This window comes from Pleuronectes platessa, chromosome 3, assembly GCF_947347685.1.
Source record: "Pleuronectes platessa chromosome 3, fPlePla1.1, whole genome shotgun sequence".
NCBI classification, from domain to species: domain Eukaryota; kingdom Metazoa; phylum Chordata; class Actinopteri; order Pleuronectiformes; family Pleuronectidae; genus Pleuronectes; species Pleuronectes platessa.
In genome coordinates this window covers 19,183,258-19,210,497 of record NC_070628.1, presented here as the reverse complement: position 1 = coordinate 19,210,497, position 27,240 = coordinate 19,183,258, and the positions used below count along the sequence as shown (strand labels likewise).

Sequence of the window (27,240 nt, the reverse complement as noted above, 5' to 3'; positions counted from 1 at the left end):
TACATAACTGGATACAATGATTAGCAAGCCAGATCATATTTTATATTCAAATAAGTGCTCTGAGAGGCTTTTGTTCTCCAGCTGAACCATTTCTGGAACTGGCCTGAGTCAGCTGTGTGGCTGTAAAAAACACCCACACACACACACACTGCTCCCTTTTCTTGAGCTCTTGTACCCAGTCAGGGGTTACTGGAGGACATTCCACTTTAGCCTAGATACTCGCACTCTGCGTCTCCGTCTCTCGCCGACTAACTCTCCTCCTCCCAAATTTTCTTTCCACCTTTCACCTACTTTCAGTTCAGCTTTGCCATTTTCTCTGAGTTGAATTATGAGGACATGTTTTAAAGGGAGACCTTTTGTATTCTATCAAAACGTGGACAAAGTTTCAAATAATCATCAAAATATGTATGAAATCCTTGTGACACTGAAGGTCAGAGGTCCGATTGTCCTGAACACAGGATTTCTAGTTGTGTTTTTCTACCTCTTCATCTTTCATATGGTCATCCGCTCCAAGCACAGTCGACTTAACAAGTATTTATTGTTCTCAAGCATACAAATAACCAAGGGTGCACGTTTACAGCAGTTGTTTGCGGACAGTAGAATTAATTTTATCAGCAATGTTAGATTTTGTATGTCATTATTTTGTATGTGTCCTGCTGTAATCTTTGTTGCCTTGATGTTCGTTCTGTCCACTGGTTCAAACATGTGCAGATGGATCTGATAAAAAGCCCTTTGTGGTTATTTTTGTTTCTATTAACTCGTTTTAGTTACTTGTAACAAAAAAAGTACAGTTAGCTTTCAGAACCTCTACACTGGTATGAGGATGGAGTTGTGCTGGGTGCACTGGGTGCTGGGTTTTTAAGGAGGCCTGAGCTAATAATCCCCGTCTCACTCATGCTGCTTTTAGATATGCACTGCAATCCGGATCTTCTCCTGAAATAATCCGGAAGGGCTTTATTTGAGAATCTACACGTAGAAGACGCAGACGATGATGTCAACTTGAAAATATCCGATCTGAGAGCTTTTGGTGATGTGTCGATGTGCTCTTGACAAAATCACATTATGGCAGCCGCGGTATTTAAACGTCATGTCTGCCTCTTGCATGCTCTACCCAGGCGCCACCCCTCGCCTGAATGCTTGGGATATTTTCCTGTTGTTGTGAACTTGTCTGACCTTAACAATCTCCTGCTGTGTTCTCCATATATAAAAATAAAACTCCAGTTAATAATACAAACAATTGGGTCCGGCAATTTCATGTCTGAAAAAAGGCTTCAGAGGCTCGTTTCATGAGATATGTCCTTTAATCTCCTGCGAACATTTTTCTTTCTATTTTTTGTATGGCTATCAAATGACGCACAAACACAGACACACACACACACACACACACAAAACAGGAAACACTTTGCTTTTACTGAACTGAGCATCCTTTGGGAGGAAGTGAAAGAGAACAGAATGTGTCTTGGTTTTGGGGGGGGCGACACAGGTCACCCTCCCTAGCTGCCTCCTGACTGGGTGAATGCTATTTAGGTGTGCGTGTGTGAGTGTGTGTTACACATGCATCCCTATCATTTCTGTTGCCCCATGGGACCTGTGTGTGCATGCAAGTCTCAGGAGTGAGCAACCAGGGAGTGCTAATAAGGTCTAATCAGTGCCTCTGTAGGAAGCCACAGCTCCCATGGTGCATTGCATCTGGAGGCCCTTGAGGATGCACTGGACTGAATGGTGCAACCTTGTTGAAATAGAAAAACTAACAGTTGGTGTAGGCAGAAATTTCCTTGTTTTATTGTTATCTGTGAGTATTTGTTTGTACTTGCACTGCGATAGTGGATTAAACCTGCGCATTATCAGGCCCAGAAACATTTTGAACTAAGATAAAGTAAGAAGTGACAAACTTTATCTTTGTGTGTTTTTCCTACGTTGAACAGTTGTGAGCCATTCATTTACTCTTACATGTCGATACATGTTTCAGCTGGCGTGGATCCTGTGTTAAATTAAACTGTCCTGACATCCCACACCCTAAACACCAGTGGAGTCACACTAGGACTAGTCCACAAACAGGCGCGAAGCACAGAGACGTTTCCTCAGTCAGATCAACTAAAGATGGCTGCTGCAGAGAATTCTAACCGCAGAGGGATCAACTCACAACATGGTCGTGTGGTGGGTGGATCACTTTGATACAGAGACTTGGAGGGAAATATCATTTTAGATTTCATAATTGGGTTTGACTTTTTGTATTCAGTACCATCATACTAAAGGTTATAGATAACATGTTATGACCAGCTCATTTGTTATAAAAAAATATTTTGAGCAGTCTTGCCAGGGTTTGTGATGTCACAAACATAGGAAACCAATCCTGTCAACATGTGGGTGCGGCAACATGGGCCGCAATTGCTTGTCCGAACCTGATCCAGCCTATGAGAAAGCTAACCGACCCAAGCAGACAGCCAGCCCGACCTGAGCTCGATGTCTTCCCTCATTTAAGGCATGTGCATTGTAGAAAATGAAACACCCAGTTAACATGAGTGAACCTGATTCATAGATGCCAGTTACAAAGTGAGGAAAGAAGGGGTAAAGTTTCATGTAATGCTTTTTAAGGCCATGAGAGAAATGTTTTCATGACCAATATTTAGAGTATGTCATTCTGAGGAACAAAGATAAGTTTTAAGGGTGTAATCATTTATAGATGGAGATGGAGTTGAAGTAAGTGTTGAGGTTGACAAGTTAGCCTTATTTAGTCCTTAGGTTTCCTTTATAGCGATGGAGTTTCAGAGATGTGAGTGTGTTATGTGAAATGTAAAGTCTGTAAAGTCAGGCCTGTGCATCAAATGGAGTCTTTTAAACGCAGCCTCAGATAAAATATGAAGGTGGTGAAAGGCGAAATATATCAGACGTTCTCTTCTGTTATGCAATTCCACCTGTCTGCTCACAAAAGTAAAGCTGCAGGTGAAATTGCATAACAGACGAGAACGCCAAGTGTGGTGCACTTACATTTTCATCTCTCCTCTATTCATCTATTTGGCATCAATCAGATTTTAATTCTGTACAGTCTCATAAAGCAGAAACGCATTAGATGATCCTGTGTCGGTATCTTGTGAGACTTGACAAAAAGCTCATACCTCTCCCTGACCTTTCCCACCGCCCGGTCACTGTAAATCGCTTTGCTGACCCCGCCGGTCGCTGAATTGTTAACTGACACGTGCAGGGCCACTTTGAACCATGCCGTTATTCCTATAGTGTAACTGTGCACTTCGCCTCCTCCTGCATCATGACTGATGTGTCCAGGTTACATCAGGGCATTACCTCACGAGGATTAAAAGCAAAGATAAAGCATGTAGGGATGCGTGCTATCAGACAGTTGGGCACTATAGAAATCAATAAAGTGCGCACATGCACTGCAATTAAGCAAGGGGAAAAGTTGCATCAGTGCTTTTTACTCCTCCTCTACTCTGTCCTGCAACGCCCTTGCTTGTCTTATTATCCTCCATATTCATTACATGTTTTTCTTTTTGTCCTCATTAAGTTCGGTTGAATGGAAAACAGGGACTGCTCCCAGCATCAGAGTAATGGGTGATGAATTAAAAAACAATTCTGAGCAAACCCTTTTCTGAGCAAGACTAATGTTTCTCTAAGTGAAGTGAAATGGTGGCAGAGTTAAATGGTGCCCTCTTTCCTATTTTCAGGTTGCTCTGACCTAGTCTGCACAGCTCAGTGTCATCAATGTTATTTTAGAAAGGTGATTTTTTTTTTTGCTCAGCAACAGCAATGATGACTCTCTCCCCTTTTTCACTCTCCTCCCTTTTCAGTTTTTCACAAAGCTTGAAACCTCAGCACATAAGATCATGTTTGAACATGTTGGCAAAATGAGATAACAGAGTTCGCTGCAAAGCGCGCTCTTTATCAGCGGTAAACAACATGGGTCGTCTTTCCACGTACTCAGGAAGCAGCAAAATTCCAGCCAGGACCACTTGACATTTTAACTGCCAGATCTTTGTCGTGATTGTACAGCTACTGTCAGGGTGGTGCACACTTTTCTTTTCCCCTTTTTCCGGTCGTTCCGTGAACAACCTCGTCATAAGAGACGCAGAGAGTCAACACCCGCTGGCTTTGGGGGAGATGGGCCCACCACAGCTGGCAAATAGTGATAAGAGTAATGTTACACCCTCGACAAGTCTCCAAATATTCAGAGATATATAAGCATCAGAGGCCCTCTGGTTAAAGGCATTTAAATTAGTTATCACAAGTTATTAATCATTCATTAAAAATTCACTTTTTACCTTATTTTCTTCTTTTTACATTAGAATTCTTAGAAATAAAAGCTACACTGGAAAAAATCCTCTTGCACATAAAAGCATGTCATAGCACATTTTAGGCAATTATGTTGGGGTGTGCCTTTAAGCCTCAAATGAGCATACCAGCATGAAAAAGGGATGAATGGGTACATAGTGAGTGGGCGGGAGATGACTGATCTCATCAGTCATCTTGCCATTCAAAAAACTTAATGAAAGACCGAAAAATAAGTAGATAATCTAACTTACGGGCAGTGTTCTTCTGCAGCTTCCTGAGGGCCCTCAGCAGGCCCTTGTAGCCCTCGTAGCTTTTATCGTTCTGAGTGTACAGCAGGATCTTTTTGGCATCGATGAACAGACGAGAGATTCTGATGATAAAAGAAAGACAACAGATCACAGTTATTGTGCTGATAAAAGCAGGTAACATATTACTGCATACACAATATCAAAACTACAGATTAGGTTTAATGATAGATTATTGAATATGGTTGTGTTGCTCACATAGAGTCGTTGAAGTTTCCCACGACCGCGGGGCTCTCTCCAGGAGTAGGATTGCGGAAACAGGGGTTGTTGGCGTTACAGATGATGCCTTGCATCCAGGGCAGGGTACCCGCAGAGGGCATGGCCTTGTTTGGGAAATGGCCTGGAAAAATAAGCATACAATCATGAAAAGTTATAACTGTGGATTTAAAACTTAAGGGGAGGTCAGAGTTTACACTCAGAGGAGAATATACGGGTATTTGTCTTGCTAATCAGAGGAGTGCTCTGATTTTTAGGAGCTTTTTCTCAGCTTCAAATTATTTTTTCTTTACTTGCCACCACAAAAACCTGAGACCCATTAAACACTGCGTAAAGGATTCCCTAAGGAGCTCAAATAACTAATGTAGAACAAATCTCGGAAACAATTAACAAGAGTAAGACAAAGAATCAGCTGGAATTGGACTTTGTCTTTCGTCTCGATTGTTTGGACTGACTTTACTTATCAGCTGCCTTTACTGCCACTGCTGTAATTGACTGAGGTTAACAAGCTTTACAAAGATAAGCATGCGATGCGACAAGTGGGTCAGGAGGTTAAACACGTCTTTGGTGTTAACTGTGTTATCTGGGCTCACACTGACTTGTAGGGAGTGCACTGTTATTTGGCAACGGTTTTTTTTCTCCAAATACAGTAGGGAAACTAATTTGGTCAACAGCAAGCTCATGGTGATTACTTGCCTGCACTTGATGTAGGTCTGTATATGTGAACAGGCATAAACCTGCACAAAATCTCTTCGATGGAACTTGTTCATGCACTTTCTAAAAGTGAGTAATTATTGAACAAAGGAAAATACTTGCAAGGCCTTCAAATAATAAATATCCCCATGGGAATATATTTTTTTTGAGTAATGGTTCACTGCTTTTCTTCCCAAAAGTGCAAAGAACATAAAAGTACGGAGAGATTTTTTTGTGCTTTGAAACGTTGAAAATCTTATTGAGATACAAACTGCTCTAAGTTGTGAAACCAGCTGTGACAACGAAAGATATTGTATTTCTTTTTCTAGGAGCTGAAGACCCGATTCCATGATCACACAGTGCAAACAAATATTGACAAATCCAACAGATCCTCCTGTCAGCATAACACAGAAACCTTGGATAACAATGTTGATCTTACCGAGAAGCAAGAGGCCAAAACTTTGTCAAAAAATAGGAAAAAACTATTGAAAGATGGCCAAATAAAATCCCAAAATATTAAAAAATATATATCTGTTTGTAAAGAAATGTATTTTTAAAGATGTAATTAGTTTAATGGTGTGTTCATTGAAGATTGCAAGTTCTGTCAAACCAGTCCAAGGCTCAGTGAAAACCCTCCCTCCATCGTCCACTTACATTCATGTTGCTCGTAGGGCGGATAGTACATCCGCACCGAGATCAGGATCAAGAAGATGAACAGGGGCCAGACTATCTCAATCAGCAGCTGGATCTGAGACCGGAAGACAGACAGGGTGATAATTAAGCAAATAAAAATGGGAGATAAAGCACGTGGAAATGTGTGAGTCAATCATTCCATAACAGTGAAGTGAGAATTGTTTTCTTTGTGGTCTTACTAAGGTCATCTTTTCTGCTTTAAAATAAAAAAACGTAATCTCGAGTGTTTGTCTGGGTGTGTAGGGGGGGCTGTTAGCTGCTGTCCTTTACAAACAATAATCCCATCATGATTCTGGGTAAAGTAAATGGGTTAATTAGGGGGGACACAGCCAGCCAGGGACAGATAGAGAGAGAGACGTTCTGCAGGGTTTTAGAGGATGTGTTTGTCCATCTGCTCCATATGGCCACTCCACCTCAACTGTGTCTCAGCCTGCACAATGCAGCATGGAGGGGGATAAACCCACTGTCTGAGAAGATGCACTGTGCCCCTTTGTTGGGAATAATTGGCCTGAATGTCAAGCAGGCGCAGCCGTCACATTAAAGAAAGGTTCCCGCCTGATGGACAAATGGTTTGATTGTATGCAGATGAGCCTCCTCACTGATAAAAGAAGCTCTATGCTGCGGCTTTGAGCTGAATTTGATCAACATGACTTTGAGTGTGTGGGGATCGACCAGCACAGAACGTCCCCTGGATAATGGATATAAATGTGTCACCGTCACATTTTTGTCTGAGTCACAGTTATCTCATGTACTGGAAGACGTTTCAGTTCGAGTGGCCCAGAGAAGAATTACATCATTTTCGATGTTGGGGGCTGCAGACGTGTTAAACAATGTTTAAACATGAAAAAAGCCGTTTTTGCTTATAAAAACTGATATCATGCATTATCATCCAAGCTTCAGAAAAGGGGACAATATAGTATAAGTGAATGAGTGTATTTATGTGATAATGAACACAGCGTTGAAAACCTGATCATAAGGAGCTTGGAAATAATATTTTGAAGAAGAAAAAAACATAAAAACATAAAATAATCGGCTGTGTTTTCTTCCATTGTTCTAGTGAGTCGGTAATTAGAAGCACTACTACTTACAGTCTGTCTCCGTCGGTAGGTGAAGTTTTTCCAAAGCAGCAAACCCAGTTGAGTGAAGACCGCCATGTTGTCTTCCCAACCTCACTGCGTGTGCTCACGCTCCGCGCTGTCAAACCAAAGAAAACAAAAGAGACGGTGTCAATATCTTCAAACTTAGAATTGGACAACAGGCGACAGTGGAAGTTAACAATGACGATGCACAGATGACATCAAGAGAACATAACCAACGATATGAAGCAGCACCAAATGTGGCTGTTGAGTTCAGTAGATTATGCCCCTTACAGGATATGAAAAGTCAAAATCACACATCCTCTTGAAATATTGTGAAAATACATAATCAAGGGAAATTATCAAAAAAAGGACCCAACAAACCTTATCTGGCTGCTTTTAAAAATATCAAATTAAAACATAATTACACTACACTGCCATAAGAAATAACAGATATACTTGTCAGAGAAAACTTTCCGACCAGCCTGAAGTACAGCAGCAACACTCAGCGAATGAAGTGGACTGACGTCTGCTAACCCCCGCAGACTAGGGGCCCACTTCAGTAACACTCATCTGTTCAAAGGTCGAGCTGTGGTTCAAATGGCAGGATGACCGGCAGTTTTCCAGTGGTGAAACCTGGTGATAATCCTTTCATCATCACATATTTCCCCCAATTTACACCTCATACACAATTCAAAGACTGCATTCGATGTAAATGTCGAAATTTCCCTATGAACCCAGGTCATGCTGTTGGTTCAATCTAAACAAAACAACCCAGTGATTGAGCAGCACTGGTGGATTTAAGCAAAGCACTCTGATTAACACTTTAACTCTTGTTTTCTCTCAGACTTTGGGTTTTGTCCGATTTATCAAATGGCATTTAACTCATTCTGAGTGAAAAACGGTTTATTGTCTGTTCCTGTGTCTATTTGTTTTCTCTATTTACAGATTGAAATGTCCTTGAGTTTGAGTGCTGATTTGTTTTAATGCAACATGGTCCGATCAGCCCACCAGGTCCAACCCCCTGACAACGCAATTCCGGGAAGAAGACCAAAGCACACAAAATACATGATGCAATTTTGTGGTTTTATATTTCTGTGGAAATAATTATTAAAACGACAAAACCTGAGGTATCTGAAATGAGTGATCATTTTACAACACTGTTTTCAATGACAGACAGCTAGTCTTTCAGAGATAAGTCAGGTCAGGCACTCAAGACTGACTGAGACCTGTAGTTCTTAGTAAGGACATCGTGGCTCACGGCAGACGGGGAAAAGATTTGTGTTATCTAAAGCAGTGAAGATGTTTCGTAGGAAAAAGTTTCATTCTTAGCTACGGATTCATCACAGCTAAACCCACTTCTCTTTTCCACACACGCGCAATGACAAAAATCCCTGGATTGTCATGCAACACTGGAAATTTTGATGAGTTTTGAATGAGTTTTGTTTCTGTTATTTCGAATCTGAAGGCGATCCTGTAAATGTTTAGACAGCGAATGAAGGACACCCTGCTTGTCACGCTCCTCTATAAAGAATGAAGCTGATTGGTTGTAATAGAGAGTGGTACAGCACATCACAGACTAGGATACTAATGCTCAAACACGGCCACCCCTAATCAAACGGTGTTCACACTTTTCTATGGTTTTACACATTTCTTCTTCTGCAATCAGAATAACACCATGTTCAGCAGCTTCCATTTGCTCACAGGCTGAATCTAATTTATAACATCACCGCCACAATTTATGCCCTCTAGCATTAAATCTAATTCCCTCTACGAGTTGGGGAAAAAACAAAAGGATGCAAGTATCAATACTAAATACCAGTTAATCTAAATTTTCCAGTTCTGCGAGCAGTTGGCTGCATTAAATAGAATAAAACCAGTGGAATGTGGAATATGTTGCAATAAAAAAACAAACAGGAACTTTGGGATCGACAAACAACAGTGACCGATGTGCAATATCTTCTGTACCGGGGGGCATCTGTTTTCTCTCTGACTCACTCACTTTACTGGCAAGCACGCTACGGCTCAAACAGCAGTCAGGCGTCTCAGTGATTGACAATAGATAATAACCGCTGTCGAGTCACCTACTTAAAAAACACACACAGCAGTTTCATTGGGGAAATAATTGAAGAAGCAGATAGGGAGATTTCACAAAGACACAATATGAGCACTTGAAGATCACGTCTTTGTTTAAACACGTTGGATTTTTCTCTCTGAGTGTATCAACCTACGCTTCTATGCAAATCCTACGAAAGGACACAGCTTAAAAAACAGATCATTCAATTGTGGTCTGAACATTTGCTGTAGGCTATGTATGGGTACAAATATATATAAATATATATATATATGCGTGTGTGTGTAGACTGCATAACAGTTTACTCCTGTAGCTGACAAACACTGAGGGTATTTTTGTCCTCCCTTCCCTTATAAGTTAATCCTGCACTTGATCAGGGAAACAAACTATTCCAGCTCCTGTTAGAGCTACATCTACCAACACTGTGTGAAAATGTTTATCTCCAATTCAAAGACCTGATTTTCGTCCATCTTCCTTCAGTGCATCACAGTTTTCTGATCTAAGCATCTTGAGTGATTTTCAGTTTATCTCAACGTACAGTGTGATTTTGGATGTTCCCCGTCTGCACGGATAAGAGGGTTTTATCAGCCTGTATGTTTTTCAGGCCAAATGGTGCAGAGCCAGGGCGCCCCTAGTGGTACACGCTAAATATTTCATTTTTGTACTTGTTTACCATCAATCCTCGTTCACGTGTTATATCACACTCATGGATTGTTTTCCTCCATTGTCTCCCCTTGTCTTCTGAACACATTTTCTGGCATGTTATTAATAAATGCAAAAAAATGAATGTTTTTTTCAATGCCATGAGGGGTAAAAGGTGTCAGAGAAGCGACGCTGCTTTTGCATGAAAGAGAATGTGTTTTGCTTCTTCAGACGACGAAAGAAAACAGGAAACAGATATTTTTCCTTCTCAACTCTTCACACGCACATTGATGGAAGAGAAAATATTCGTCACAAAACATTACAGCGCTGCCATCGCACACATTTGGGGGACAAATTGAAATAAAACTGAACAACGAGTAAAGGGATGAAAAACGAGGCTGTAATCGAGAGTCACAACAAGTTAACCTCTGCACCGTGACTTAACATCAACATCATGTCAGAAACACATCCGACTGACTTCGGTGCTTAAGTTTCATTGTTCCCCTGAACCGAGGTTACTCTCGGTCATATCCAGCTCCGCGATGCTGAGCCACAGCCGCGTCAAGCCGGAAACAATCTACCAGCCAAGCATGGCGAATCAGCCTTTCACAATAAAAAATCCAACAAATGTGATTCGAAACCGATTTCCAACATCCTGTCTTTTTATTTCATAAGTTATATCATATGAGAGATAAGTAATACAATACATTTTCTATGACCATCTTAATCCTTTTAAGATTCATTGTCTTTGTCAGACAAAGAACTTGCAACAGAGAGGCTTTTATTTTTTAGATCCAGCACCGGAGGTCACGTGCAGACTGTCGCAACCTTGACTCACACACGGTCGAAGATGAGACTGACTTGAATGATCAAAGAGCCAAAACAGCCAAAATCGTTGTTGTCACTTTACCAATATAACAACATTAGTCTGAACATATTAAGTCGTTTCAGCACATTGGATCGTATATTTAACTTTGGGGTGTTAAAACAAATTAAAACAACCCCCTGTGAATAGCCTGGTTATCGGGATGTAATTGCGTTCAACATCATAATATTTTTTTGGTCATTACTCAGAGTGAACTAAAGCGTTGAGCCAACAAGACACGGACAAAAAAAAACTGTTTTCACTGCGACACGACTGTGGCATCTTTCTGTCTTTTACTGATGCTCCAACAAAGAAACTCAGAAAAAGTGTAAACTCACCGAGCTGGCTCCTGGACGCTGTGTGAGTCCTGTCCTCGTCTTCTCATGAAATGAAATTCCTCATCCAGTATTATATTAAATAAACACCGTTAAGGTCCGTCGAGATCCACTGGACTCGTCTCCTCTTCTCTTCTCTGAGGCTGACAAACACTTTTTTTCCTCCTCCGGCAGCTTTTATATGGCCCCGGTCTGCAGCGCAGCAGAGGTAACTAGCGGTCACCGTTTGTTGCTGCTCCATATAGGGGGAGCACGTGCGGCGTCAAAACATGTGTTAAAGGGCCAGCGACACCTTCAGCGCCTCATTCATTCAACGCACCTCTGACTGACAATGGAGGAACAGTCGCTAAATGACGAGAGTTACGTTTACCATATTCCACTAAAATTTCAATAATGCTTAATATCAGCATTGCAGAAGTGTGTTGCATTCAATCCAGAGAAAAATCATCTCAGTTTGTCTCGATTAGCAGACATAGCACAGAAACCGGTTGGAATTCCATCAAACCAATCAACCAAACAAACATCCAACATACCAACCATCCAATATGGCAATATACCGACCAAACAACCATCCAACATACCAGCATGCCAACCAACATACCAAGCCACAAGTATCCAACATACCAACTTATCAAATTACAAACCAAGCAAGCTGTTGAAAGTTGCATAAGGAACACCCGGATATAAATCATTGAAATGGACCATTATAATGAGGAATAAAGCAGGACTACCGATATAAAGGGAAACAGAGTTTAAGGTAATTGTAAATAAAATGAAATGCAACATGTGTTGTTTTTGTTGTTATATGAGGAGATTGGCATCTAAAAGTAACAAATCTACAGCTGTAAAATTATTTGCTGGTGAAATGTAGTAACCATTACGTTCAATAAATATGTTGTATTTGTGATCATATCAGGTGATTGGCCTCAGATATTAGCCACGAGCACTGCTGACAATTTCACAGAATAAATAATTGCAGAAGTAATTCTTAATATATATACATATATCCTAATATAAAGTTATATAATCTTTCTATATCCACACATCCATGCATCCATGTATCTTCTTATAATGCATCCATTAGCATGTAACTACAAGTTACTACTTGCCTGCAAGCACATGGTTGAAAGTTGCATAAGGAGCACTGGATTTAAAACCGAGAATGGAGCATGAGAATGAGGAATAAAGCAAGAGTACAGATATTAAAGGATACAGAGTTTTTATATAAACTTAATGCAACGTGGAATTATGTCACCATACAAAAGGTCAATAAATGTGTTGCACTTGTGGTTACATGAAGAGTGTGGCATCTAAAAGTAACAAATCTAAAAACTTTTAAATGATTTGCTGGTGTGAGTAGTGAAGTTAAGGCCATAATATATAATATGAAAACATTATGAAACAAGCAATCAGCAGGGTAATCTGCAGATATACTTGAGGGCCTTCAGACGGCAAACTGCTACACTCCATCAATCTTGTCCCATTGAGTGTCTGGACAGAATTCTCAAAAGTCACCTCCTTGAAACCCTCCTCCTTTTTCTTCCTCCTAAAAATAATTATGAGTATCATTACATGTCTGGATGTGTGTTATCCCTGTGGCAGCTTGGCGTCCTTGCTGTACCCTGCCTCTCACTCAGTGTGCCCTGGAATAGGCTCCTGCCCTCCATTGCCCTGAACAAGATAAGCCTCTTACAAAATGGATGGATTGATGCTAACTTGCCACTGCTTCATCTGCACTCTCATCCATCAAACCTAGACACAGGCCTCGGCAGGGAAGAGACAGCAGGCCACGTGAAGTGCTGCTTTCAGCAAAGCACAATTCACTCACTGATCACTTTATTAGGAACACCATGCTTATACTGGGTAAGGTCACTCTTAATCTTACAATATTATTCTCTTAAAGTAATTCCCACATCTTCAAATATTACAACCTAATTCTCATAATATCTCTCATTATGTTACCATCAGTGTCCCTAAGCAGAAATCCAGATTCACCATGTTTTTACAGTCGTCAACAGTCCAGCGTTGGTGAGACTGTGTCCACTTCAGCCTCAGATTTATGTTCTTGGTTAACAGAAGTGAAACCGGATATGGGCCTCTGCTTTCATAGTCAGGGTTCAATGTGTTGGGAAGCTTTTCTGCTCACCAAAGACGGAGTTACCACAGACTTTCAGGCACAGTCGGTCTGACCATTATCCTCTTCATCAATAAGATGTTTCCATCTTTGAACGTGCCGCTCAGTGAATGTTTATGTTTTAAATACAAAGCCCAGAAGAAACTTACAAACATGCCCTGGTCTACGATCACACACCTCCCATTCTGCTGTTTGACATTAACATCAACTGACTCTCCTGACTTGTATCTGCATGCTTTTATTGTACTGCGCTGCCGCACTTGAACGTGTCAACGAAAATAGCTCAACCCCAGTGGTTGGGACTGAACAATGACCCGACCTGACATGGCCTCTAGATAACAGGACAAATTTACGAACCAACATCACTGTGTTCAGGAGCAACAGTAAACACTTAACATACCATCAGACTGCAGCGCCTGGCTGTTTCTTGTTTGTCTGGCTGAGTGGCCTCGTGCCAACCACACCAGGTTAAACAGAAGTGGAGAGGAAGCCTGAGGGGCTACAAACCTTCCAGTATACCAAAAAAACAACTACAAGAAGAATCTTCAGTCCATAAAGACAATGTTAGGGTCAAGAGGGAGAGGAAACTCAAGGCTTCATGCGGCTAACAACATTAAGGAAGTTATGCTTTCACCCGGCCCCTTGTTTGCTTACACAAAAACAATGGAGCGGACTTCCACCAAACTCGGTGAAAGGTTGCAGTGTAAATCAGGGAACCCATTACATTTCTTGGGCTGCGTATCCGGATCAAGAATTTTTTTACAGAACTAATATCTATGAGTCTGTCAAAGTTGGTGCAGCTTGATTGAATTTAAGGTGATTGTTGTTGCCTTGGAGTTATGTGTTATATTCATTGCCCTGTCTTGGAGCCCATCGGCCATCATCAGATGATTAATGAGCCACCAGCCACCATTTGGGGCTTCCTTTGTAGACAGAAGGAATACACAGTGTTTACTTTAAAACAAGTTTCTTTTATGACATGAGTCATGTGTTTATCCACATGAAACACAGCCGTACGTCTTGTGGGTGTTTTAGTTCCAGGCAACATTTTGTCTCTTTTAACCGCTATCAGCGCTTGAATGCTAATAAATAAAAAAATCCGATAGCTGATCGTTTCAGTCAATGTGTTCCAACTCTTTTGATCTCTATATGGACTGTTTAGCTGCAAGTAAACAAAGGCTGCCAAAACTTGATTGGTCAAGCTGGACACAAAAACCTGAAGACTTCTGCCCCCAAAATCTTGTCCCTGGCCTGCATACTGAAATGCAGAATCTGTTTATAGAAATTCCGTTATCATATGTGGTGCTTTGTATGGAACATCCGGGGTAAAAAACTTCCATGAGAATATATTATGATATTTGCTGAATGGTATACTCATATTTATCATGTTACAAATGGTACACTATGACTCATATCATGTAGAGAAAATCATTTGCACACTCACACTATCATTAACTGAAGGGCAGAATTTCTCCTGAACTCTTTTCCCACTCAGTTCATGGCGTGTTATGTTTGAGTGAGGCTACAGGAGCCTGGTGCACAGTCCTGTCTCACTAATGTACAAAGAACATCCCAAACCATCTGGCAGTGATTATCTAGCTTAGTCTGCCTGCACTGTCTTTTATTCCGCTCTCTTTGCTTTAGGGGGCCATTAGCTTAAAGATGGTGGACGGCTAAACTGTTCTTCTTTCCGTCCCTTTCCAAATAAATCTCCAGATCCCCAAATCAGATACAGTAAAAAGGGCACTATTAAATTAAGGCATTCCAATGTGTAAAATGACTTGTTTTAACAGTCTGCAACTGACATGCTGGGTATTGTCTATAGATATATTTCTTAATCAAAGTTGAATTTGATTTCTTCATCAAAAAAATGGTCATTTTCCATTGATTGATCCAACTGATTTAGAAGCAAGTTGCATACAACTGAGCCTTTACACTACTGTAAGTCCTACGTGGCCCCTGGCAGCTGAAACAAGGAAAGAAGAAAAAAGTGGCCAAGGTGCATCATGTCTCCTGCTTCACTGTGGATGTGGATCCCCCAGTATGGAGTCTCATTAAAACAAGATCCTCAATCAGAGTGATTAACTGCTTAATCCACAGTAGAAGCTCCAGAACTGTCTACACGGACAAAGGCACATGATAATCATCCAAGATGACTGAATTTCAGAGTAAAATACTTTTCTCATCTAGAGAATCAGGGTCACAGAAAAAAAAAAAATGTAACCAGTTACGTAAGATGAATTCATTTAAATATAAAGAGTCACAAAGTTTGTTATGTTATTGGTGATTCTAAAATAATATATTGGTATTTATATGAAAGGCCAGACTGTTATGAAACCTGTGGATTCTTTGAATGATCATGGATCGTCATAGATCATCAGTGATTAAATCTAATCAACCAGTGGATTGATTTACTAACAAAGCCATGTATAAAGGGAGTGATTCAATCAAGTGACCAATACAACAAATTCAAAGTAACCAACTATATAATAAAATGACCAATTTAAAGTTTCCATTGTATAATGCAAATATCCGTTGATAAATACTGCATGTAACATGAAATAAAGAGTTAAAAGGAAACAACTTTCTGATAAGTAGATTCAGCCTTTTCCTTCTCCCTCTGGTCACCTCGTGTCCTTTCAGAGGGTCAGAGGTGACCGTCAGCCACAGAGCAGCTTCCTCGAGCTGACAGGCAATCATTGTCTTGTACCAGGACATTTGAGGACAGTAAACAGTGAAAGAAAATGACCAAAAATCCCATGACAGATTCCAAACAACAAGTACAAGTTCAACTTGTTCACCTCTGCCACAAAAGTTGGAAGCAGAGCATGAAGGCAACAAAAGACAGTTTTCTTCTAGCTACACTGGAAGAACAAAGAAAATGCAGTACTCTAAAGTCAGTACTGTTGAAATCAACAAATATCTGTCTCCGTCTTGGTAGACGGTTCAGCAGTTCACTCCTCATTCACTGTGATCAACTGTCAGGTGCACTTATTGTCACCGGCTGGAGAACAATGGTCTGTTATGGCTGGCGCAGCGTGAGCTAGCTTACACAGCTAATGGGATCACCCCTGAGATGTTGAAACACTGGTGGACTTCCTTCAAGTTGCGGCTGTTAGGAGTTGACAGTGAGAGGGGTGCAGTTCAAAACTTGGGCTTCTTGTAACAGTAGTTACAGTGGGTTCAATGAAGCAGGTCGCATGTCACGCATGGAGGAGCAAAGGAATTTGAACATTTAAAGAAACTAAGACAAATGCCTACAACTATCCATATAAGATTAAGTGTGATTTGGCTGGTTTGAAAATATAAGGAATGTGGATTTTGGTATTTTGGGTAAGGGGCATATAGTAGTTGTGGAAAGCGATGAATCAACAGTAAAAGCCATTCTACAGTAAAACAGTTCATAGCAGTATTAGTATAAAAATACAATCAGATAAGACTAAAAAATTAACTAAATGTAATTACATTTAAATAAAAAAATATGTATTGGGAATGTCTGATCACTCAGGTGAGTATCGTCATTCAAAAATAGAATTTTCATGGATTGTGGCACATTAGCTGTTAAATGCCCAAAAAAGTAGGAGAATATAATTTGCATAAAGACTCTCACATAAATGTATCAATCAAAATCTTTTCTGTGTTCCTCATGTCACTGTGTGCCTGTAGGCTATTTAAGGAAATACAGTATAAGGTCGTTGGGTTCATCCTATAGTCAGCTAGGCTGGAAATGTCCGATTTATTTTCTTTTACCATGCGTATAAAACCTGCATGTTTCATTCTGTGATAGATACGCTTCTTGTGAGCCTTTATCTGAAAGTAGCCAAGCTTATCTTACCCCCCTCAAATAAAAAGCACTCTTTAAGCACAGGCTTCCTGTTGCGTTTTCCAATTGCACCTAGAGACTTTTTTGTTTGTCTGGTCATGATACACCTGTGTATCGATTTTTGTGAAGACCGATCAATGTGAACACGTTCTGGGGGTCTCGGGGGGCACCATTCAGACATTTTGCGACGCCCATTGAAAAATCTATGTAAAAGCCCTCAAAAAGCCAATTCATTCGCCTGAATAATAATAATAATAATAATAATAATAATAATAATCATTACAATTTCAATAAGGCCTCCCACTCTCTGTCTTCGGGCCCTAATTAGAGATTATTGATCAAAGAAATAAAGCATGTAAAGTATTACGAGGAACCCCATGCAACTTGGTGAAAAGCTACAAACCAGACAATTTCAACTTTAATCTGACTGACTTCTCGACGTGCTGACTTCTTCTGCCTGATGTTAGAAGAGCGTAAAATTAAAAATTTATCAAAACCCCAAAATGAACTTGAACTTAAAAGAGTGAAAACTCCATGATTTATTCATGAGCCACACACCTTCACTTTGAACCCACAAGACCACTTATGTGATTTGTGTTGGGTTTAATAAAGTTAACAGTAGCCTAATCCCCATTTTGCCCAAAGACGTGTCTCTGGGGAATCTGGGACTTTTAAGGATACATTTGTCTGTGTACAATGAAGGAAGATTTGAAAATAGAGCACAGGGACACTCATATGAGAAACTGATGGAGCCTGCACTCCTTTTATGTGCATCTAAACTTTAAGAATGTCATTCTTTGCTTATTGGAATTTGAGTTAGCTTTTGTCTTGCACTGAAATGTAAAAGCTTGTTGCTTCACTTGTCTTCCTCCTCTGCAAACATCTTCCAGTGCGTCTGGATTAATCATGAAGCATAAACAGAATTCTTCCTCATTTTCATTCTGACCGACTGTAACCCTGCACACAAACTGCAGCAGGAGAATAACGGTGGGTTTTGAGCAGTTCTCCACTTCTGATTTATGTCTGTCCGTCTAATAAAACTGCCTGCTGGAGCAACACATGGTCCTATAGGTGCACAAGATGACATGGTGTACAGCCACATATGTGATGCGGTTATTGGCAAGTAGGATGAGATGATGAAGAAGAAGAAGAAGAAGAAGAGAAAGAAGAAAAAGAGGAGGAGGACGAGGAGGAGAAGGAGGAGAAATCTGTCCGACAGTAACCCCAGCACGGAGAGTGATGGAGGAGGGGAGATTTGTCCGATAGTAACCCCGCCACAGAGCAGGATGGTGGGAAGCAGGATAGGAGGATAGGTGGGGGTGGTGTGCAGATCGACTATATTTATCTGTGGACTGCAAAAATGTGTCACATCTGTTTAGTGCGGAGAACAATAATAATAAAAACACGCCGTACTTATAATGCATCTGTATTTTGAATCCACCTCAATGGGACATAAACACAAAGGACGAGGTTCGACCCGGACTGAGCGGGACTTCGTGTGCAGTACCTGCAGTAATGAAGGATCGGACTGAATAACGGACACACACTCACACACCCACACACACCTGAGCCGTAGATAAACACAATTCAGTTTCTTTTTCTGCTTGCGTCGTTGGCACCTATGACGCATTCAGATGCTGTGGGAAATACTGCAACTAGTCTAGAATATGAACCACTTTGTATTGTTTTTTGTTTTTTAGGGGAAACATTCGAAGATACTCAGCGGAGCAATGAAACAGGTCACACAGGTCATCATCAGTTACACCACCTTCTAGTTGAACTAAATGGCTCCTTAACTAAGTCACTATTTCAAATTATAATATTTTAATTCTTTATGTGTTTTTTATATATATTCTAAAAATATAAGGCTGAAATAAAATTTAAATTATTGAATGCATCTCCTTCATTACACTGTGGTCAGGCAAATATATACATTGTTTTGATAAATGTTTTTTTTAATTAAATCTCTATTATTCAATTATTTATTTGGATAATTTAACAATAGTCAAACTCTTCTTTATAAGCATCTTTGAAAAAAAAGCTAAATCTCTATTTAAAATTATTTTCTTTATCTTTCTCAAGACATTCTCTGTTTGTTAATCAGTTTTGTGGTTGCACACGAAGTCACCTGAAATGAAATGAAATCACGTAAGACTTCCCCTTGTGCGAGTATGTTTTTGCAATGACATCATTGAGTCTGTTGATTTCATTCTGGTCCGGTTTGCATTATTTATTCTGATCCTGGTAAATCTGACTTACCCTGACACTGTGATGTCGGAGCTCTGGAAGAGTCCATGAACGCACCGTGTTTTGACCGCTGGTTACCTTGCAGCCGTCGGAGAAGTGGGTGAAAGGGGAATGATGTCACTGCCTGGCTGAGACTGGATGAGGAGAACAATGAAGAGCGCACGTCTCCTGGAAAATGGTTACTTAGCAGAAATAGAGCGATCACGAAGCTGACTGGTCAAAACACGACTGAAGTCTGAGGACAAGAATGACTGAATGTTATTGTCACTCAGAGGCGAATTGATGAAGCAGATCGTTTTGAAGTGAAGAGAATCTCGTGTAGTGAAAACACTGAGACACCCACTACAGCTTTGTTAATACACAGTGACATCATAATTAATTGTATGAATCAATGTATTCACATTTACATGGAGATTTTCATTATATTTATGTTTTATTGTAGATTACATGTTGGTTGAATCTTCATTAGATCAAGTCAGATAGTGACAGACTTGTTGATATCATGTTTATATCTTGTTCCTGCATCTGTATTTGTCAAAAATAATGCAGAGATTTTAATGGAAAATAATCAGGCATACGTAGAGTACTAATATCTACAAACAGGTGAGATTTGGTGCAGATTTGTTATGAGATTCCTACTATTTTAGTATATAAATGTATGATTTCAATGGGCTCGGACATGCATTATTAATTTCCTCAATCCCTTGATTAGTATGAGTCATCCCAATGATACAGTATCTTATATACATACATATACATACTTGTGACTAGTGTTTTACTGTAAACAACCCTTGTGACCTAAAGGCTCCCATCGAATAATTATTTCCCAAGCAACTGTCATGAATCTCTGTGGCTCCTCTCGCAGTGTCCTACTTACACACACTCTGAATCAGGCCATTGTCGCAGGGCTGGATTTCAGATGTATATTTTTTCTGGGAATTGCCTGTAAACAATTCATTTTCACAAGTCATGACCCTGACTATTTACATTGCTTTGATGTGGGCGCTATGTCCTGTTCCATTTTTCATTTCTAAATGGGACCTTTGTTGATATAATGTTTGTGAGAGACACACAGACACACACCAGTTGGACTTCCATCTTAGTGAGGACATTAATCGACAAAATACATTCCCTGGCCCTTTACCCTAGACTTAACCATCCAAACTTAATGAAACCGATACCTAATTCTAACCCTAACCCCAAAAACCAAATCTTAAACCTCATACAGCCCATTGAAAAAGTGAGAACTAGTCAAAATGTCCTCACTCTGTTGGGTCTTTGCTTAAAATGGTTCTCACAAAGACATAAGTACAGGAACACACACACCTCCTTGTGTAAATTGATATTGTTTAATTACTGTTTACACTTTTGTCAGTGACGTCTTGAACCAACTGCACTTTCCAGTCTGTAGTTGAAGGTGGAGCCTGGGCGTCAAATTTCATTCCTGAATACTCCTCTGCCGGAGACATTAGTTTTTGTCAGAGTAGTGGTGTTGTATTGATTATACTGCACTGTGTGTCCAATCATTTGTCTTCCTCCGTTACATAAATGAGGTTGGTTTAAAATAGAGCGCAACAGAAGAAAAACTCCACTGATTATACACATCGGTCTGTTTGCAGATCTTACAGGTAGCCCATGTGAAAAGATTAGCTGCATGAAATCTGATAAGCGACCTCGAATGATGTCACATTAGCCTCAACAACACCTCACCTGAATCTCTCAGTTCCTCAGAGGTTCCCATCTCCAGAGTTGTGAAGTCATTGTCCGTACTTTGTTGTTCTCATGTGGAAAAAACATGGACGCTGTAAACAAACTGTATTGTATTTATGTGTTTAGTGGGTTTCAACAACACCGTACCTTTGACACTTTTTACAATATTTATACAACAATCAAGAACAAATAAAAAGGATCGGGTGTGAAAGGCACGTACAAAATGCATGTGTTGGTTAGAGATGGATTTTTAGTTAGAGGTTACAAAAATGCTACATTTGTTCACTTCACATTGAAAGATGATATTTAAGCTAAGTGTAAAGTTATGTTAATTGGCTTATAAGTGATTAGAATCAGGATTTGGGTTTATTGCCAAGTAGGTTTACACAACAAGGAAATATATAAATAAATATAAATATCAGAAACATTCGACAACTTGTTATAGGAACCTTACACATGTACAATTGTAACGTTTGTACAGTATCACCGTTCACAGGTGAAGACATTTGTTAGCAACTGGCCAACTTTAAACCAAAGTTTTCCCTGAAAAGTCTTTGGTCCGACTTGAGATGGCATTTATTTGAAATTTCCCAGTCACAAACTTGTTTTTCCAATCATTCCAACACCACATTTACGTACAATCTGACTGATTATGGTTGAGATGAATGTGGGTCATGTAGGCTCCAGTGGTTGATAAAGAAGAGGAAGGCATAGAATAAGAAAAGAGCTGTTTCTCATTTTGTTCGGCGTCTTGAGTGCAATGCTACAGCAGTGGATTATTTTTTTAATCAACCTATTTTAACCATCAAACAAATATTCTCTATCACAGGGGCTGCACTGTTGGTTGAAGCTAGCTGCAATGATTTAAATACAAACTTATGACAGTCTCCCATTAACACTGCTGAATCAAATTTGCCTTCAGCTAAGTCTGATCTTTTACGTTCATCACTAACTCCTCCATGCATTCTTCATTTCAAGGGTGATTTTCAAGATAAAATCTGTATCAGATAACATGAATAGCTTCCATATGTTTTCTTCAGGAATAATCCCCACATTTTTCTAGACCTACTGATTTGTACAGTCAATTAAATGAAATGAAATAAGTGCATTAGTTCTGTTCATGAGAGTTTTAATGTAACATATCCTCCTCTGGTTATTTTAAGGTTAAATAACATAGCGATGGCACAAAGGACACAGAGTTTCCATCATTGTGCCAGTGCTCCATATAAACAGCTCACATATTGACTGTCGAGCATTGAACAGGACCTGTGAGCACACTTTAATGCCAGGGTCAGAATACTACACAATATCCACCCAATTATAGCTCGGGTGGATTTGGAATTGATCAATAGGCATCGGGTGAGACAATAGATTATTTCATCTCGTGTAGTTAGTCATAGTGTAGGACAATGAATACATTAGAAAATGTTACTTTTATTAAATGGCTTTGATTTGATTGTTTTATGTTGATTTATATGATTTTATATGATTTTTTAAATATGTTATATATTTTTTTCTTGTATCCTTTGCATATGTCAATATTTTTTAATTATATATTATTCATCTGCCGTCTTTGTTTTGAGATTTTGTGAACTATGATTAGCTGTATTTGATTTTTGTTTTCTTCATTTCATTGTTAAGCTTTTTGAAAGTTACTATACAAATAAAGTTATGATTATTAAAGTTATTAATCTGGGATGTCTCACAACGTCCTGACAGAAGAAGGATCATATCAGAGTTTTCTAACCTTTCTCCGATGTTGACCAATGGGAGCACAGCTGACAGTGCTCGGCTGGAAGAGATAAAGTCATGTACAAATGTAAAACTGATGTTGTTGGTGTCGCAGCATCTGTGAACTGTGAAACTGAACAAAGATTGCAATAAGGACCGTCCAAACAAACCACTTTAAGCACCATACACATCGCATAGATGACTTATTTGTTTACATCTAACCCTGGAAGTCACTTGCAAGTGATTCTTCTCCAGTGTTGTAATGCTTTCTCTCAAAAGACGGCAAAAGGTTATTGGTCTGGAGGCAACGTCATGTTTCTTGTCCATGACACGACAAGAATTTATTAATCTATAATCTCATAATCAAACACACACATGTACACACACACACACACACACACACACACACACACCGGACACGCACACACACACATGCACACACACACACACACACACACACACGTACATCTTTTTCCTGCATCTTGCAGCAGGTATGACTCATGAGTGCGTGCGCAAGCATTTAGGTGTATGTGCGTGTATTTATTTTGTGTTTGTTTAAAGAGACTCTAAGGTGTCGAGAGGCGGTGATGACATCAGCAAACACCTACTCAACAAAATGAGTCAAAGTGTCACAGAGGAAGTCATGTGCTGTGGTCACATGTTCAGTGAGTACTGACCTTTAACACATAGGAACTGAGCAGAGGCACAGTCACCATGGACATGTCTACATTAGCATACTTAAGGAAAAACAACATTGAATTGGAGTAGTTTTTTCTTTCAGCTAGTTACAATAAGTATAGCTCTTCTCCATTTGTGTCTCAAGTGAGTCATCATGCATTATAGCCGAGCCCTGGAACTGAATGGACGGCAGCCCTTGATAATGTTATGAGGGTTTCTGCTGTGTGAAAGTTCTCTAATCCCTGACCAGGAGACTGAGTCACCAAAGATAGCTAAGTCTATTTTGAATTCCAATACAACTGGAGGATTTTGAATTCAATGCAACTGACAATTACGTTAAGAAAACGGAAGATAAAAACGTTGAATAACACTTTTTAGACACTTTTAGGAAATGAGATGCAGGCAAACAGACAAAAATAATTTTACCATTAGGATATGTGACTTTAAGCAGAATACATGCGAAATCCGTGAATGAACAAATAATAAGTGATAAAATTACGACCCTAAAAGCCATAAAAGCAGGTGCCAGATCCAACCTTTAAAATTGTTCATGATATTTTTTACAGAATCTCTTGATCTTTGGATTTGCGTATTGCGCAGACTTTCCCAAAGTAGGGTCAAACGTTTCTTTTATCCTTTTCATGACGTTAATCACTGATTATCCAGCCTTGACACAGGAGTCAGTGCAGTTAAATTTAAAAAAGCATCCGTTATCATTTATCCTACTTCGCGGATGGATTGGTTTAAGGTACTTCCTCAGAGAGGTTTGCTGGGTCAAATTTCCAAAGTACTTTGTGAATAAACAAAAGTTGATGAGAAGAATAATGGACTGGTAAAGTCAAGTTATAATCATTGGCTTGCAGAACTGAAGACGTACCTAAACATCCTCAGGTCTACTGTTAGGATGAGGCCTCTTCACTGTGGTCAGCCCGGGGGTGTGTATTTGTTCAGCTGGGTGTGGCCTGTATCAACCTGCTCCCACTGATTCACCTGAGACTCAACGTTCAACCAGCTCATCGGCGGCAGAAATTCGTCTCCCTCATCTTCCCTGCAGTCTCTGATTGTTCAGTTGCCTGTGTGGTACAAACATCGCAGGCAATTATAACTCTGTCGTTTTCCTCTCGGTCTGTTTGGATGTGCTTCAGGTTCATTACCCACCTACCTATTACCTGCCACATCCACCTAAATCCCAATCGCTGAACCCTGTCCCCAGCTCAGCACCTCTGTCCACCCTGCAAACAAAATCGGCTGCAAATTTGCAATAAGAGACCTTTGAACCTCATCAGTGTCTGAGTTTGTTGTCTGGGCTTTGAGTTAACAGCCCTTGACATGTTCAAACCAAAGTCCAATTCAGAGTTTAATTTTAACTTGACTGTGTACAACCAGGAATAAATAGACGGGTTAATATGAAGCTGTTGTCGATCAGTAAGCTGAATGTGAAGTCAGAGCCAAATACAACATGACATCAAACCAAAAACATGTCCTGCATACAGTTTAAAAATATAAAAGTAAAGCATGTGCTCAGACATGAACTTGCTCCTGTGATGAATTTAATGGATGGAAACATGGTTTATGATTTAAAAATGTGATATATTCACCTGAATGTCATCATCTGTTGTGTTTTTTAAAACCGAGCATCTGTTAATGTTTGTATCTGTGGGTACTTAAGGTCAGCAGCTCACAGCTTTGAGTGTGATTGACAGAACTGTTTTTTGTGATGTGAATTCGTGTGTTGAGAGGTTAAGCGTGTGAGTGTGTGTGTGTGTGTGTGTGTGTGTGTGTGATGTCTGATTTATTGTATAGATATTCATGGAACATCATAACTGCTGAAAAGTTTTGTGCACTACATTTTTTAGAAGTATCATGTCACTCAGATGATGTGTGTGTGTGTGTGATTTTTTTTTTTCTTTTTAATTACTGCTATTGTTTAAGACCAAATTATTTCCTATAATTCCAAACAAAGGTGCATGACTCACAGGGTGAACACATGTCAGACCTTGCCGAGGCCAACGTGTAGAATGTAAACATATAAAGTGATTGTCTTTGTATTTAAATGTTCTTATCTCATCTGAGTACTGACAAATGATCGCATGCCAAGCATCAGATTGTGTTTTCACTGAGTGTCCTCATGAGCCTTTCGAACATTTACTCTGTGTGTGTGTGTGTGTGTGTGTGTGTGTGTGTGTGTTGCATCACTTTGCTGACTGGCCATCTGTCACCCTCTTTCCTATATAGTGGTCCATTCATCTCAAACAGCTGGCGGCCACTATGACCTTTGTCTACTCTCTCTCTATTTTGTCTGTCTGTCTGTCTGTCTGTCCTCTCTCACTGGGATTATTCAGGTCTCCCTCTGCTTGTGGAATCCCTGGACCATCACTGATGTTTGTCCTTCTCACATTGGGGAAGTCGGGGACGTTTCTTGATTCTTTGGGACATTTGGAGAATAAATGAGTGGCCACACTCTCTTAGTCTAACTGTAGGTGAAGAATTAACCATCCAATGGTGTTTGTGAATTAGTTACAGTCATTATGTTGCCATCAGTTCAGTAAGACAGAAACTAGAAAGTTGTTTAAAAAAAGGTGATCACTTTTAAATATAACAATTCCAAAAACCCAGATTTTCTGATTCCAAACCAAACAGTGCAACATGCTGTACATTGAACCAAATAGGTCAGGTCACCCTAAATCTAAAATACACTAAAACAAGTATCTATAACTCGTATAGTCGACCAGAGACGAGTTTACCTCTGCTCAGCAGCTCCCTGCAGGGACACACTGCAGGAATGAGCTAATCTTTCTCTTCTTCCTGTCATCTCTCCCTATCATCTTTCAGCCATTTTAACACCGAGCTAATGTTATGCTGTGTTTATTCGATTACTGTGTGTATGTGTGTGTGTGTGTGTGTGTGTGTGTGTGTGTGTTCTTTGTCTCTGTCGACCCACCATATGGAATAGTCTTCCCATATTTCCCATATCACTCTTTCTGCTGCCGTGGTTGTTTTCTCGTGTCCGGGCCTCCGCTCCACTGTGCTGATTAAGCAGCATTTTATGTCCCATGCAAGGTATCCATGCAAATGCACACACTCACACAGCACACAGACACTCACACACACACACACACACACACACACACACAAGGAGATTATTACAGCAAAGCTCTGCTGTAGTTCCCAAAGGAGAACCAGTGGCTATTTTGGGCTGCGGAGGACTTAATACTGAGTGAGAGAGAGACGCTTTATGGAAAGGGATTGAATTGAACAACATAACGATCCTCTCGATCGAAGAGGAGCTGGGATTATTGCTGCTGTTGATTGTCCGAAAAAAGCAATGACAATTCAACAGTTCGTGAGAGGGAAAGTAAAATAAAAAAAAAAGAAATTCCGATTCAACTCTCAGCATGAAAATGACAAAGTAAAAAGCCTCTCTCTTTACAGGAGGAGGAATGAGATTACACAACAAAGCTGTGCTGTGCTTGTGAACATTTGACCCACTCTGGAAGAAAATGTTAAGTCAGTAGTTCAGAGGTCTTATTCTGGCAGTTGGCCTAAATGTCTCATGGTTTAAAGTATTTGAAGTTATGAAATCTATGAGAGATTTGGTTTGTCGTTGTAAATATCACAAACATCTCCTCTCTCAGATGTCTCTGGGTAGCTGGAGCAAGAACAGAACGTTTTGTTTCTGATCACAACCCCCCTTTTTCTGGGGCTGTTTTGGCACAGTCAGGCTAAGCTCCTGT

General features: G+C 40.0%; 1 protein-coding gene and 1 long non-coding RNA gene across 4 annotated transcripts in view; both read right to left on the bottom strand.

The window, feature by feature from the left end:
• The window catches only part of LOC128437258 (phospholipid-transporting ATPase ABCA1), a 36,956-nt gene extending 25,563 nt beyond the window's left edge, over positions 1 to 11,393 (bottom strand). Inside the window, exons 1-5 of one of the 3 annotated variants that reach the window (XM_053419328.1) lie at positions 11,187 to 11,393; positions 7,280 to 7,385; positions 6,153 to 6,246; positions 4,788 to 4,929; positions 4,536 to 4,654 (exon numbers count right to left, since the gene is read on the bottom strand). In XM_053419328.1, the coding sequence (XP_053275303.1) occupies positions 4,536 to 4,654; positions 4,788 to 4,929; positions 6,153 to 6,246; positions 7,280 to 7,345 (421 nt within the window). In that variant the 5' untranslated portion in view covers positions 7,346 to 7,385; positions 11,187 to 11,393. Of the gene's footprint in view, positions 1 to 4,535; positions 4,655 to 4,787; positions 4,930 to 6,152; positions 6,247 to 7,279; positions 7,386 to 7,651; positions 8,243 to 11,186 lie in introns of those variants that run through there. The other 2 variants (XM_053419329.1, XM_053419330.1) reach the window with 2 other exon arrangements.
• A 9,756-nt stretch (positions 11,394 to 21,149) lies between these two features.
• Positions 21,150 to 24,784, bottom strand: LOC128437269 (uncharacterized). The gene is made up of 3 exons (XR_008338185.1): positions 24,669 to 24,784; positions 24,384 to 24,579; positions 21,150 to 21,200 (listed from the first exon to the last, which is right to left on the bottom strand). It is a non-coding gene; the product is annotated as an uncharacterized LOC128437269 (long non-coding RNA).
• Between the last annotated feature and the right edge of the window lie 2,456 nt (positions 24,785 to 27,240).